This window comes from Gorilla gorilla, chromosome 18 (assembly GCF_029281585.2).
Source record: "Gorilla gorilla gorilla isolate KB3781 chromosome 18, NHGRI_mGorGor1-v2.1_pri, whole genome shotgun sequence".
Lineage (NCBI taxonomy): Eukaryota > Metazoa > Chordata > Mammalia > Primates > Hominidae > Gorilla > Gorilla gorilla.
This window is the reverse complement of record NC_073242.2, coordinates 104,996,902-105,012,301: the sequence shown is the minus strand read 5'-3', so window position 1 is coordinate 105,012,301 and position 15,400 is coordinate 104,996,902. Positions and strand designations below refer to the sequence as shown.

Genomic DNA, 15,400 nt, shown 5'->3' with positions numbered 1-15,400 from the left:
TTATACTGGAGTCAGGGAAATTAAATATCAGGAAGAACACAGTCTCCAGCAAAACATTTCATTCTATATTTTCATTCTATCATCTTTCTTAATTTTGGAATCGTACTTCCAGGGAGAAAAACAACATCACAAGAATACCTGTAAACTATTAATACAAACCAAACTTAATCTCCAGGATTGAGCTAAATCCTGCCTGCTTTCCTTCTGGCTCCAGTCAAAAAATAGAGTGACTGCAGCATTTTGCTCATGGTACCTCTTCAATCTGCTCCCCAGCCACTTCAGAGTTTACTCCTATTCTTAAATATGTTGGTGATGATTTAGTGCCCCTTTTTTGCTGTTCATCTTAGAAGTTTAGTAAGATAGAAGGAAAAAGTGCTATCCAGCAGAATGGAGAAACATGCAAACTTCTCATTCTAACACCACGCCCTGTTGTAATGGATAGTGAGCTGAAAAATGAGTAGGTGCCACATCTCTGTGTTTCAGTAAAATCTCAAGTGATTGAAGCTAAAATTTACATTTAGTTTCTTATTGAGGCTACAGTTCAAAATGTGCTCCTGGTTTTTCTTGATTTTTTTTTTTTTTTTTTTTTTTGAGGCGGTGTCTTGCTCTGTAACCCAGGCTGGAGTGCAGTGGTGCGATGTCTGCTCGCTGCAAGCTCTGCCTCCCAGGTTCATGCCATTCTCCTGCCTCAGCCTCCCAAGTAGCTGGGACTACAGGCACCTGCTACCACACATGGCTAATTTTTTTTTGTATTTTTAGTAGAGATGGGGTTTCACTGTGTTAGTTTAGCCAGAATGGTCTCAGTCTGCTGACCTCGTGATCCGCCCGCCTCGGCCTCCCAAAGTGCTGGGATTACAGGTGTGAGCCACCGCTCCTGGCCTCTTGAGATGTTTTAAAACTTTTGGTTGCTCAATATTAGGGCCTGGAAAAATGTTTCTCTGTTTCATTAAGTGGGTGTCTGCCACTAGTCTTGTTTTTTATCCAGTGTTTTTCTGTGGTTGAATTACAAGTGCTGGGATTTTCAAGCATCTATTCTTCCTTTCACTTTTCAAACTTAAATCTGTTTTGTTCGGCAAAAAAAAAAATCTTTTCCAGGAAATACAGTCCTGGCCCTCTTTTTTTTTTTTTTTTTTTTTTTAAGATGGAGTCTCTCATTGTCACCGGGGCTGAAGTGCCGTGGCGCAATCTTGGCTCACTGCAACCTCCACCTCCTGGGTTCAAGCAATTCTCCTGCCTCAGCCTCCCAAGTAGCTGGGACTACAGATGCGTGGCACCACACTCAGCTAATTTTGGGTTTTTTGTTTATTTGTTTAGAGAAGGAGTCTCGCTCTGTTGCCCAGGGTGGAATGCAATGGCTCAATCTCAGCTCACTGCAACCTCTGCCTGCCGGGTTCTAGCAATTCTCCTGCCTCAGCCTTCCAAGTAGCTGGGACTACAGGCGCACGCCGCCACACCTGGCTAATTTTTTGTATTTTATTAGAGACAGGCTTTCACCGTGTTGCCCAGGCTGGTCTCGAACTCCTGAGCTCCGGCAGTCCACCCGCCTCAGCCTCCCAAAGTGCTGGGATTACAGGCATGAGCCACCGCACCTGGCCAATTTTTGTATTTTTAGTAGAGATGGGGTTTCGCCATGTTGGCCAGGCTGGTCTCAAACTCATAAGTTCAAGTGATCCACCCCCCTCCGTCTTCCAAAGTGCTGGGATTACGGACGTGAGCCACCGCGCCCAGCCATGGCCCTCTTTTAGGCATCACAAAAACTTACTTGGGGTTAAACTGAAAGAATTTCATTCACCTTGACTGTTGAAAATCTCTGCTGTCTCTGAAACCAGTGTGAGACTATTTACTAAATTCCCAAGTTTGCCCCTTTAGAAGTAAACACAACTTTCTTTTCTGAACTGAGTTATTTACGTGGTCTGGATTTGATACTGGAGTTAGAGGTGAAGACAACCTGTTGCCTATAGGATAATTCCTCGGTGGTGTGTCCTTCATCCAGCACCTTTTGGAAGAGGAGATTGTGTTTGTTTTGCCCTATGGGCATGCTTGTGATAGATAGGCCTAATGGGGAGAATGCTCTCTATTGCATTCAAAGGACAAATAAAGCACTGTTTCTTGTTTATATTCAAAATAAACATTCCCATTTAACTCCTTCCTCTTGTCAGAATTGCCACTTCAGTTTGTCTTAATTTCCCCAAATGCAATAGGCTCTTTTCCAAACACCTTCTCTGTTTTATAATTTAAGCTTATAATTCTATTATTAGGTTTTACTTTTGCCTGAATTTCAGCATTTCGGGGCTAGTTTGCTTTATTAGCATTTTGTGGTTTGGAATGCACTTTGCAGGAACACCACCATGCAGAATCACTCTGTGCCTTATCCACTAGATCATATGTCTAAACCACCCAAACTAGGTTCCCCTTCCCAAACTTCTTGCTAAACTGCACTGATCATTATTTTAAACATGTTTCCCAGACCACATGTGTCCCAGACCACAGCGGTTAAGTTTGGATTCTACTGATTTCAAAAACACATGTTCAATCCATAGTTAATTTAGAACACATTAATGTCATGTCAAGAAGTAGGCCAGGTGAGGTGGCTCACGCTTATAATCCCAGCACTTTGGGAAGCCAAGGTGGGCGGGTCACGTGGGGTCAGGAGTTCGAGACCAGCCTGGCCAACATGGCAAAACCCCGTCTCTACTAAAAATACAAAAATTAGCCTGGCATGGAGGTGAGCTCCTATAATCCTAGCTACTCAGGAAGCTGAGGCAGGAGAATCACTTGAACCTGGGAGCCAAGGGTTTCAGTGAGCCGAGATCATGTCATTCCACTCCAGCCTGGGCGACAGAGCAAGACTCTGCCTCAAAAGATAAATAATAATAATATCATGTCAAGAAGTAATATTACACCTTCCCTCCTGTCTCTCCTTGGCCCTTAGGTTTGCCTAACAATAATAGTTTTCTGTGTAGCTTGGCTTAGGGTATGCAGCTGGACTTCACTTTTGCACCTGTTTGTCAAACCTTCCTCCCTAGATTCATCCCCTCGCTGTCCCCTGCATTTTTTGCATGGTTACTAGGACTTCCATAGGACCATGCCAAAGCTGTAGATGTTAACAGCTCTTTTCACTGCATTTAGAAGTGAGCATTACCTAAGCATTTGATATGTAGGTATTTTTTTGCAAAACACATTAATCAGGTTTTTCTAGAAGGCACAACAGTCTGAGTAGGGATGACACTATTTTTCTTTAAAATGAATGTATTCCTAAATGTTTTCCTTGGATATATTTCTAAGCATTTTTCTTTTTTTCTTCCAAGTAAAGAATTAGGAAATCAACAGGAAAATTTCAGACATTTTTCTCTTTGATAAATATTGTTTGATACGAGCATGGAATACTTTTGTAAAACAGCTACTTTATTTTGAGCAGATTAAAGAATGTGCTGATGAACCGGTTGGAAAAGGTTACATGGTTTCCTGCTTGGTGGATCACCGAGGCAACATCACTGAGTATCAGTGTCACCAGTACATTACCAAGATGACGGCCATCATTTTTAGTGATTACCGTTTAATCTGTGGCTTCATGGATGACTGCAAAAATGACATCAACATTCTGAAATGTGGCAGTATTCGGCTTGGAGAAAAGGTATCTAATACTACGTTAGCTTCAACAAAGGGGTCTTAAAATTTGGTGTATGAAAAGCTTTGTATAACTGACATGGGAAAAATTTAGGACTGGAGTGACCTTAAGTTGAAATTGAAGAAACTTGTCCAGACCGCCCTAAGAGCTAAGGCTGGTTGACAGTGTATTTCATGTGTTTGTAGCAAAATATTTCAGTACTGTATGGGAAGCAGAGGAATTAATACCTGCAAAGAGTGGTGTTGTCTTCACAATATTAGACCAGCTGCTGGTTACCTGTAATGTGCCTCTGGCAAAGGAGAGACCTGAGTTCTCTAATATTTTTTTTTTGAAACACAGTCTCCCTCTGTTTCCCAGGCTGGAGTACAGTGGTGGGATTTGCGCTCACTGCAGCCTCAGCCTCCTGGGTTCAAGTGATTCTCCTGCCTCAGCCTCCCGAGTAGCTGGAACTACAGGCATGCACCACCACGCCCAGCTAATTTTTGTATTTTTAATAGAGATGGGGTTTCGCCATGTCGGCCAGGCTGATCTTGAACTCCTGACCTCAAGTGATCTGCCCGCCTCGGCCTCCCAAAGTGCTGGGATTACAGACGTGAGCCACCGGTCCCGGCCAAGTTCAGTAATCGTTCTCTGCGTATGTCCCACTGTTAGTATAAAAAAATTACTGGCCGGGCGCGGTGGCTCATGCCTGTAATCCCAACACTTTGGGAGGCTGAGGTGGGCAGATCACGAGGTCAGGAGATTAAGACCATCCTGGCTAACATGGTGAAACCCCGTCTCTACTAAGAATACAAAAAAAAAAAACCTGAAAAACAAAATTAGCCGGGCGTGGTGGCAGGCGTCTGTAGTCCCAGCTACTTGGGAGGCTGAGGCAGAAGAAAGGCATGAACCCAGGAAGTGGAGCTTGCAGTGAGCCGAGATCACGCCACTGCACTCCAGCCTGGGAGACAGAGTGAGACTCCGTCTCAAAAAAAACAAACAAAAAAATTACTTAGCACACTGGCTGCTGTTCATCTATAAAATATTAGAAAATTTTAAGATATGTGAAGGTACTTCTAGTTAGTTGGAAGAAAAGTCCTCTCTAAATGTGATATATTATTAATCTTCATCTCAGAAGAACTGATTTTAGTAAAGACAGGAAAGAAAATAACTACCTAGCTAGTTTCTTCTTCCACAGTTATATCTGATCTTGTTTTTTGACTTAGTCTGCTGAACAGAAGGTCACAATAGAGATCTGGCCAGGTTTATTCTGAATTTGTTTGCTTAGCAAAAATGAAAAAAACTCCTGAAAAGTAATGGATGCCGGTGGGAGAGGGAGCCTGAGACCTGTGGCATCACCTATTAGTTGCTGCTGCTCATTAATCTGCTGTTCAGGAAATATGGAAAATAAAACCCATTTTCCCTTTGCCCTCTATTTGTTCATGGTTGGCAGGCGTCTATCACTGACAAAGGGGACATGGTGTTAGGATCCTGGAACTGAGCACACAGTTCAAATGAAGGGTTTCTTGCTGTGTATTGTCTGGCTGTCACCAAAGCCCTGATACCCTTTCCTTAATATCAGCACAGGGCCTGTTCCTTTATCAGAGTGTACCACTGAGTTGGTCTTGAAAAACTCTGTGGCTTGGCATAAATCTTTCAGGCAAATAAAGAAAGGACAGCTTTAATAAAGAACGCAGTGTTTTCCTTCCCAGCAGACTCTCAAAATGGCACAAAAGCACTTAAGTCACTGATGATTCAGGAAGCTCTTCTGACTTTATTTAGGATGTTGAAAATTATATCCAGTTCCAAACCTGGCTCCTTTTAAAGTCTCCACAGGGTTCCAAACATACTTTTCAGGAATCAGAAATGAGGCTTTTTCACCCTCGTGATGAGTGCTCCATGCAGTAAAGCCAAGCGTTTCAGTCCCTCTGTGGAGTAGTTCTTGCCTGGTGACCACCAAGGTAGCAGCTGATTAGCCTCCTTCTAGCTCTCCGAATTGTCACCTCCATGTATGAGTTACTAAGTCTGTAGTGACTGAAACGATTGCAGAAAATAGTACTGCTGGAGCCAAAAGGCACGACAGGATTGTTTATTCAACTTAGATAAAATAACAAAAATTGTTCCTATGGACTAAAGATAGAAATGACACTTTTGTCATTTAATCTTTCAGTATGTCTACCAGTTGGGTGAAATTTCAGTTTATACCAGGTCGCTACACCAGCATCAAAGGCTTTCTTGTATTTTGGGGGCAGTGAGATAGACTCACACCTGAACTTCTGAAAAAACACCTTCCTTCCTATATCATTCACTCTGAACTACAGCCAAATTTAAAAAAGAGGGAGGCATGTTCTCAGCTCTTCTCTGCCTTTTTCTAAAACCCGTAGTTTGCTTTTCTGAAGCCAGTTATTTAGATAGAAAACTTATACTGAAAATTAACAAAGCAGCTTCTGAACACAGAAAACAACAGGCTTGTCAGTTTCAAATTTGCTGCCACTGAAGCTTGAAACTTCTATGACTGGCTTTGACTTGGCCTCCTCCAAAGGACCGAGGAGAGGATTCATGGTTAATCTGTTTGTACCTTGCCTTTGTATGAACACATAAATGTCATGATTTCAAAACTATGATTTTTTCAAATGTTAATATAAATTTTAGAACAAAGAAGATACATTAATAAAGGCTTTAGAATTTTATATAATAATAAATGTTGTCAAAATGAAAGGGCAGATTTCCAAAAGTAAAGATATAAATGATTTACATCATCTGAAGAAAAAGACTGTGGCTGCCAACAAAGGAACTTAATTGCGGACATGTGCCACAGTATTAGTACTTTTATGCTTTTCTCTTGGTAGCTGTATCATTTATTATTTATTATTTCATTTATTATTTCCTGCTTTTAACCAGTTAATTTGAGTAATTCTAATATTCCTTTTTCCTTTATCTAGTGAGGTAGATTACAGAAGACAGCAGAAGGATTGAAATAGAGAATGGTTTATAGCAGAGATAAAAACTGAGTTCTCGCCTACTATTTAGAGATTAGTGTTAGCATCTGTTGTTGGTTTTTTTTTTTTTTTTGTGGGGGCTGTTGTTGTTAAAGGACACGGAATATGGGGAAGAAAAATACTGCCTATCAAACTTCTAAAAACGGATCAAGGCATTGGCAGTAGATTTTAGGCAGATGTTTTTCTACCATAATAAAGTTAACAAAAAATTATTGTAAGTTCATTTATAGGATAATTTATTACTCATATGCCAAGCCTGTGTATTAATAACTTTTTAAACCAAAATGAGCTTATTTTCTCATAATGTGCAGGTGTGTAGTTCACCTCACTTTAATTAATGTTTGGTAACTAACCATGCAGTCTTCGTTGTCAAATATTTATATGCATTTCAGTTATAAACTCCAATGCACTAAAAGCTCAGAGACTCCGAGGAACTCCTGAAATACCCTTATTTGAAAAAAGTATTTATCTGAAAGTTACAATGAATGGAAACATCTAGTAGAGAAGTATTGTTTTTTTTTCTTTTGGTGTTGTTGTTGAGACGGAGTCTCACTCTGTCGCCCAGGCTGGAGTGCAGTGGCACAATCTCAGCTCACTGCAAGTTCCGCCTCCCAGGTTCATGCCCTTCTCCTGCCTCAGCCTCCTGAGTGCCTGGGACTACAGGTGCCCGCCACCATGCCCGGCTAATTTTTTGTATTTTTAGTAGAGACGGGGTTTCACAGTGTTAGCCAGGATGGTCTCTATCTCCTGACCTTGTGATCCACCCGCCTCGGCCTCCCAAAGTGCTGGGATTACAGGCGTGAGCCACCGTGCCCAGCCAGAAGTATTGTTATGACCTAATGCCAGTGTAGTTACATTTAGTCACACGTTGCTTATCGATGAGGATACAATGAGAATACCAGGACACGTTCTGAGAAATGTGTTGTTAGGCAGGTTGATCACTGTGTGAGTATCATAGAGTATAGCCTACTACACACCTAGGCTATGTAGTATAGCCTATTGCTCCTAGGCTACAAACCTGTACAGCATGTGGCTATGCTGAAATACTGGAGACATTTATAACACAATTATAGTATTTGTGTATATAAGTACATATAAACATAGGAAAGTTACAGTAAAAAACACAGTGTTCCATAGCTGAGGGTGGTGGTGTGTGCCTCTAGTCCCAGCTGCTCGGGAGGCTGAGTCAGGAGGATCACTTGAGCCCAGGAGCTTGGGACTGCAGTGAGCTATGATCCCTCCACTGCACTCCAGCCTGGGCAACAGAGCAAGACCCTGTCTCTTAAAAAAATAAATAAAAATGAAAGTTAAACAACAACAACAAACAAGTTTTAGGAATTTTATAGACTCCACCCACTCACCCAGATTAACCCCATAAATAAATAATGGACTGTTAGCTAGACACTTTATGTTCTACAACTCAAATGAGTTAGTTAACTCCTATGAGCCTCTGTTCATTCATGTCCGCAGTAGATATCAGGGCTGTGTCCTTTCTTCATATGTGTGTTAGGAGATAACACAAAAGCTTTCATGGAAACACTTGGAAATTAAGGTGCTATAGACAAATCCTTTAATTAAAATAGAAAAAAATACATTCTTTGGTTGATTTGAAATTTTGTCTGAAGTAGATGTTACGCTACTTGGTTTTAGGAATCTTTTTTTTTTTTTTTTTTTTTTTTGCCTGAGACGGAGTTCACTCTTGTTGTCTATGCTGGAGTGCAGTGGCACTAACTCAGCTCACTGCAACCTCCGCCTCCCAGGTTCAAGCAATTCTCTCGCCTCAGCTTCCTGAGTAGCTGGGGTTATAGGTACGTGTCACCACACCCACCTAATTTTTGAATTTTTAGTAGAGACAGGGTTTCACCACTTTGGCCAGGCTGGTCTCGAACTCCTGACCTCAGATGATCCACCCGCCTCGGCCTCCCAAAGTGCTGGGATTACAGGCATGAGCCACCACGCCTGGCCAGAATCTTTTTATTATATGCAGATTATTTCATATATAGGTATTTTATTATAACAAGATTTTAATTGCGTGTGTATAAATGATAGCACTATATATACATATAAAATGTATATATATAAAATATGTATATATATATACACTTTTTTTTTTTTTTTGAGACGGAGCCTTGCACTGCCCCCCCAGGCTGGAGTGCAATGGTGCAATCTCGGCTCCCTGCAACCTCTACCTCCTGGGTTCAAGCGATTCTCCTTCCTCAGCTTCCAGAATAGCTGGGATTACAGGTGCACACCACCACATCCAGCTGATATTTTGTATTTTTAGTAGAGACAGGGTTTCACTGTGTTGGCCAGACTGGTCTTGAACTCTTGACCTCGTGATCCGCCCACCTTGGCCTCCCAAAGTGCTGGGATTACAGGCGTTGAGCCATCGTGCCGGGCTAATAGCACTATATTTTAAGATGCTTTGGTTTGCTATATTAGTCGTTATACCTTAAATTGTTGAAGCATATCTTATAAGTATAGATTAGGACTCTTGAATAGAAAATATTTAGGGGAACTATCTCATATTTTGCATGAATGAATGTTTGTGGTTGCTCTGGGGATGATGAAGTGTACAATTAAAGATAATTGGATGGTTTTTAAGAAAACTCTCAGAAGCGTTTTGTGTAAACAGTGGTAATCTTGTTAAATCCCATTAAGATAAATCCAAAACATCAACGTGAGTATTAAACAACAGATTCTACATATTGGGATGTTTGTGGACACCACAGAGTAGGGAAAGGAGAAAGAAAGTCTCTAACTTCTTAGTGGATTGTGTGGTTTGTTGGTTTTTAACTTGACTGAAAGCACTGTTGGCCAGGCGCGGTGGCTCACGCCTGTAATCCCAGCACTTTGGGAGGCCGAGGCGGGCGGATCATGAGGTCAGGAGATCGAGACCATGCTGGCTAACATGGTGAAACCCCATCTCTATTAAAAACACAAAAAATTAGCTGGACGTGGTGGCGGGCACCTGTGGTCCCAGCTACTCAGGAGGCTGAGGCAGGAGAATAGAGTGAACCTGGGAGGGGGAGCGTGCAGTGAGCCGAGATAGCGCCACTGCAGTCCAGCCTGGGCGAAAGAGCGAGACTCTGTCTCAAAAAAAAAAAAAATAGCAAGCACTGTTATTTGAGAAATGCCTGGTTTTTAGAGACAAATGAACAGAGATTTCAGCAGTGTAATTTCAGTCTTGACGTGAACTATGACCAGAACTTTGAGCCGATGTGGTTTTTTTTTGTTTTTTTTTTTTTACGGAGTTTCTGTCTTGTCGCCCAGGCTGGAGTGCAGTGGCACAATCTCGGCTCACTGCAACCTCCGCCTCCCGGGTTCAAGTGATTCTCCTGCCTCAGCCTCCTGAGTAGCTGGGATTATAGGCGCACACCACCATGCTTGGCTAATTTTTTGTATTTTTAGTATTTTTAGTACAGATGGGCCTTCACCATGTTGGCCAGGCTGGTCTCGAACTCCTGACCTCAGGTGATCCACCTGCCTCGGCCTTCCAAAGTGCTGAAATTACAGGCATGAGCCACCGTGCCTGGCCCTGTTGTGTTTCTTATGAATTTTTGACATTTTAAATTTTTAAAAATTCAGGTTCTTATTTCTAGTGCTAACTAAACTATAATACTTAAACTTTCCAGGATCTCTGTTTCCATTTGTAGCATGCAAGTATTATATTCTAACTGAAGATTATTGAGAGCATTTTCTTTAACTTCCACAATGTGGTTGGTTCTTACTTGATTTCTCGGTAGAACATTAATAAGTCAACTCTATGATGGGGTTTTATTACTTTGTGTGTGTGTGTGTGTGTGTGTGTGTAGCCAAATGTTGTTTATTTGAAACCCATGTGGTAAAAGTTTTAAAATATTAATATCCTCGCTATTTTAGGATGCACATTCACAAGGTGAGGTGGTATCATGCTTGGAGAAAGGCCTGGTGAAAGAAGCAGAAGAAAGAGAACCCAAGATTCAAGTTTCTGAACTCTGCAAGAAAGCCATTCTCCGGGTGGCTGAGCTGTCATCGGATGACTTTCACTTAGACCGGCATTTATATTTTGCTTGCCGAGATGATCGGGAGCGTTTTTGTGAAAATGTGAGTCAGCTCAGAAACTGTTCTTTTCTTCCTTTTATTTTTACACATATATAATTTTGTTTTAATTAATTTAATTGTGTTGTTTTTTGAGAGATTGAGTCTTGCTATGTTGCCCAGGCTGGTCACGAACTTCTGACCTGAAGCAGTGCTCCAGCTCAGCCTCCCCAATTTTTGAGACAGGGTCTTGCTGTGGTGCCCAGGCTGGAGTGCAGTGGTGTGATCATGGCTCACTGCAGCCTCCAACTTCTGGGTTCAAGCGATTCTTCTGCCTCAGCCTCCCAAGTAGCTAAAACCATAAGCAAGCACCATCTTGCCTGGCCAATTTTTTAAAAAATTTTTTGTAGAGATGGGGCCTTGCTATATTGCCCGGACTGGTCTTGAACCCCTGGCCTGAGGTGATCTCCTCCCTCTGTCTCTGAAAGTACTAGGATTATAGGCACGAGCCACTGTGACTTAAATATTTTTTAGTACTCTATTCTAACGTAAAATAAGCCATCAAGAAACCTCACATGTAGAAAAGCCACAGAAATGGAAGAAGAAATTGGTCCCAGTATAGCAGAAAGTGGTAAATGGATGCTCAACCTTGATGATTGAACATTTGATTAACAACTGGCTTCTAATGATCTGCACTTCGTATTTTTTCTGCTTTATCTCACTTCTCAATTTCAGTTCTTGGAAGTCTGTTTTATCTATAGGAATTTTATTTTACCCAGGATCTTATTTACATCTATTCAGTGGCTAAAACTTTGACGCATTATATATTTATGTGTTTTTGGCTAAGGTGAAGAAAACAGCAGGTGGCTAATCTTTAAAACCAAATCCTTGATTACCACCTGCTGACTCTATAGAACAGCCTTCTAACTCTTTAAATGGAATGGTCTCTCCATCCTTACAACAAAGTACTGAAAGTAACTTGTGTACACTTCCACTCTGCCTGCTGGTTTGCATTAACAGCTTTAACCATCAGAGCCACTGATGTAAGAGTTTCGTTAACTCTAGCATACACTTGTAAGAAAGAAGACTCAGAGGCCGGGTGCGGCGGCTCACGCCTGTAATCCCAGCACTTTGGGAGGCCGAGGCAGGCAGATCACTTGAGGTCAGGAGTTCGAGACCAGCCTGACCAATATGGTGAAACCCCATCTCTACTAAAAGTAAAAAAATTAGTTGGGCAGGGTGGCGGGGGCCTGTAATCCCAGCTACTTGGGGCTCTGAGGCAGGAGAATTGCTTGAACCCAGGAGGCAGAGGTTGCACCGAGCTAAGATTGTGCCACTGCACTCCAGCCTGGGCAACAGAGCAAGACTGACTCTATCTCAAAAAAAAAAAAAAAAAAAAAAAAAAAAAGACTCAGACTCTAACACTTCTCTTGGTTCCCTAATTAACAAAATACATCTGAGAACAAATGACAAACTCCAAATATCATGGGAATATTTTTTTCGTCTTTACTGCAGTCACTGTTTTTGTTAAAAGCCTATTAAATTTTATAAATGGAAGAGCTGTTTGTCCAAAGGTATCTACGATTATAATCATTTAATAGAAAGTTCTATATGAGATTGTGGATAATGTTCAGCATAACTATTTAGCTAAAGTAATAATAATGTGTATGTTCCATCTTATAGACACAAGCTGGTGAGGGCAGAGTGTATAAGTGCCTCTTTAACCATAAATTTGAAGAATCCATGAGTGAAAAGGTAAGTATTATTTTGAAACTAATGAATGTTTTATTTGTTTTTTAAAAGCTTTCTCAGCCAGACACGGTGGCTCACGCCTGTAATCCCAGCACTTTGGGAGGCTGAGGCAGGTGGACCACGAGGTCAGGAGTTCAAGACCAGCCTGGCCAAGATGGTGAAACGCCGTCTCTACTAAAAATACAAAAATTAGTCGGACGTGGTGGCAGGCGCCTGTAATCCCAGCTACTCGGGAGGCTGAAGCAGGAGAATCACTTGAACCCAGGAGGTGGAGGTTGCAGTGAGCTGAGATCGCACCACTGCACTCCAGCCTGGGCGACAGAGTGAGACTCTGTCTCAAAAAAAAGCTTTCTCAATTTCTCTCAAACAATATTTCTTATAATCTTATACCAAAACGTAAATGACTGTTAAAGCTCACCCCTTTCAGAGGTGAGGTACTTGGGTTTTAAGCATATTTGGCTGAAACCAAGAAAATGAAACCCTGATTGTGATATCTAGATAGTGAGAAGCCAAGTAGGGTTCTCACTGTGGTGGTTTTTTTAGGTGTTTTTGTTTTGTTTTGTTTTGTTTTTGTTTTTTTTGAGTGGAGTCTTTCTCTGTCACCCAGGCTGGGGTGCAGTGGCATGATTCGGCTCACTGTAGCCTCTGCCTCCCGGGTTCAAGCAAGTCTCCTGCCTCAGCCTCCCTAGTAGCTATGACTACAGGCACCTGCCAACACGCCCAGCTAATTTTTGTATTTTTAGTAGAGACGGGGTTTCACCATGTTGGCCAAGCTGCTCTCAAACTCCTGACCTCAGGTGATCCACCCGCCTCTCACTGTGGTTTTATATAAAATCCTCAGTGTGATTTTATATAAAATTCTCAGATATTTGTTTGGGGAGTAAAATCAGAGAATTTTATATAAAACCACACTAAGGCCAGCCCTGCCTCCTCAAGAAGTTTAGGTTAACCAAATCAATGTGCTTTCTAGGCAATTAGCTATTTAATTTTTCAGCAGCTATATCATTAAGCATCCTCTTTTAGTTCTTTGTCCCTGAATGAATGCAAGAATAGTTGATGGCTTTTGAAATAATTAATTTTGCTATCTTGTCATTTACTTTCCTGTGTAGCTGAAGAAATGTTTCTCATTTCCTTTTTCTTGTATCATTTGAACAATCTTATTCAAATCTTATTATTCAGATGATACAGAATAATTGAATAATTGTATTTTAAAGCATTGAACAGAATATCCCAAATGTTATGTTAGTTGCCAGTTTGATGCTAGTGAAATTTATGTTAGGGGTATTGTTAAAGTGGAAAAGAATGCTGTGTGTCAAGTTAACATATTGGGATCTATGAGATATTTACATGTTTTGGACAGCTGCTATTGCAGCAACAACTAGCAAGTGACTACAGAATTTCTAGGTTCCCCACCCACTTACCCCTGTCTCATGCCACAGTAGCTTAGCTCAATTGTGAAAATTTTAACCAAACTTAAAGATAGATATGTTGGTAATAACTGCAGTTGTTGACATGTACTTGGCTGAGTCGCTATGCTCATCTTAGTGGTACACGTCAACAGTAAAGTTACATGAGTGGTCTCACGGCTGTTGCTGTACTCTTTCCTCAGTGTCGAGAAGCACTTACAACCCGCCAAAAGCTGATTGCCCAGGATTATAAAGTCAGTTATTCATTGGCCAAATCCTGTAAAAGTGACTTGAAGAAATACCGGTGCAATGTGGAAAACCTTCCGCGATCGCGTGAAGCCAGGCTCTCCTACTTGTTAATGTGCCTGGAGTCAGCTGTACACAGAGGTAGCATTCTTTTTTTTTTTTTTTAAATTATCATTTCTGTTCCTTTTTGGATTCACACTCTAGAGCTTTATATATATAAACGTTAGTTTCCTCCCATATTTGCTTTTTTGAGTATTTTTCTTTTTTTTTTCTTGAGACGGAGTCTCTCGCTCTGTCGCCCAGGCTGGAGTACAGTGGCGCAATCTCGGCTCACTGCAAGCTCCGCCTTCCGGGTTCACGCCATTCTCCTGCCTCAGCCTCCCAAGTAGCTGGGACTACAGGCGCCCGCCACTGCGCCCGGCTAATTCTTGTATTTTTAGTAGAGATGGGGTTTCACCATGTTGGTCAGGCTGGTCTCAAACTCCCAAACTTAGGTGATCCGCCCATCTCGGCCTCCCAAAGTGCTTGGATTATAGGTGTGAGCCACTGCACCTAGCAATTTTTTTTTTTTTTTAATAGAGATGAGGTTTTGCCACGTTGGCATGCCGGGTCTCAAAACTCCTGCCCTCAAGTGATCCTCCCACCTTAGCTCCCAGAGTGCTAGGATTACAGGCGTGAGCCACTGTGCCCAGCTGAATAGTTTTTTCTTTTCTTTTCTTTTCTTTTTTTTTTTTTTTTGAGACAGAGTCTCGCTGTGTCACCAGGCTGTAGTGCAGTGGCGCAATCTCAGCTCACTGCTACCTCCGACTCCCTAGTTCAGCCTCTGGAATAGCTGGGATTACAGGCATGCACCACTATGCCCAGCTAATTTTTGTATTTTTAGTAGAGATGGGATTTCACCATGTTGGCCATGATAGTCTCTATCTCCTGACCTCGTGATCTGCCTGCCTCGGCCTCCCAAAGTGCTGGGATTACAGGTGTGAGCCACTGCGCCTGGCCTAGTTTTCATTTTTGAAATACACATTGTGCAACATTTTGAGGAGACTCAGGGTAGCGTGATGTAGCACATGGGTCAGACTTGGCTTCAAGTTTTGGCTTTATCACTAAACAAACTGTCTGGGTGACCAGTTTTTGTTTTGTTTTAATCTTTTTATTTTAAGTTTTCCCGGCCAGGCGCGGTGGCTCACGCTTGTAATCCCAGCACTTTGGGAGGCCGAGGTAGGAAGATCACGAGGTCAGGAGATCGAGACCACGGTGAAACCCCGTCTCTACTGAAAATACAAAAAAATTAGCCGGGCGTGGTGGCAGGCGCCTATAGTCCCAGCTACTCGGAGAGGCTGAGGCAGGAGGATGGTGTGAACCCGAGAGGC

The 15,400-nt window shown here is 41.9% G+C and overlaps 1 protein-coding gene across 1 annotated transcript in view; it reads left to right on the top strand.

The window, feature by feature from the left end:
* GLG1 (golgi glycoprotein 1) overlaps nucleotides 1-15,400 on the top strand; it is a 152,868-nt gene that overhangs the window by 97,762 nt on the left and 39,706 nt on the right. Inside the window, exons 4-7 of the mRNA XM_031002968.3 lie at nucleotides 3,419-3,634; nucleotides 10,489-10,692; nucleotides 12,310-12,381; nucleotides 13,988-14,171. Of these exons, the coding sequence (XP_030858828.1) occupies nucleotides 3,419-3,634; nucleotides 10,489-10,692; nucleotides 12,310-12,381; nucleotides 13,988-14,171 (676 nt within the window). The remainder of the gene's footprint in view (nucleotides 1-3,418; nucleotides 3,635-10,488; nucleotides 10,693-12,309; nucleotides 12,382-13,987; nucleotides 14,172-15,400) is intronic.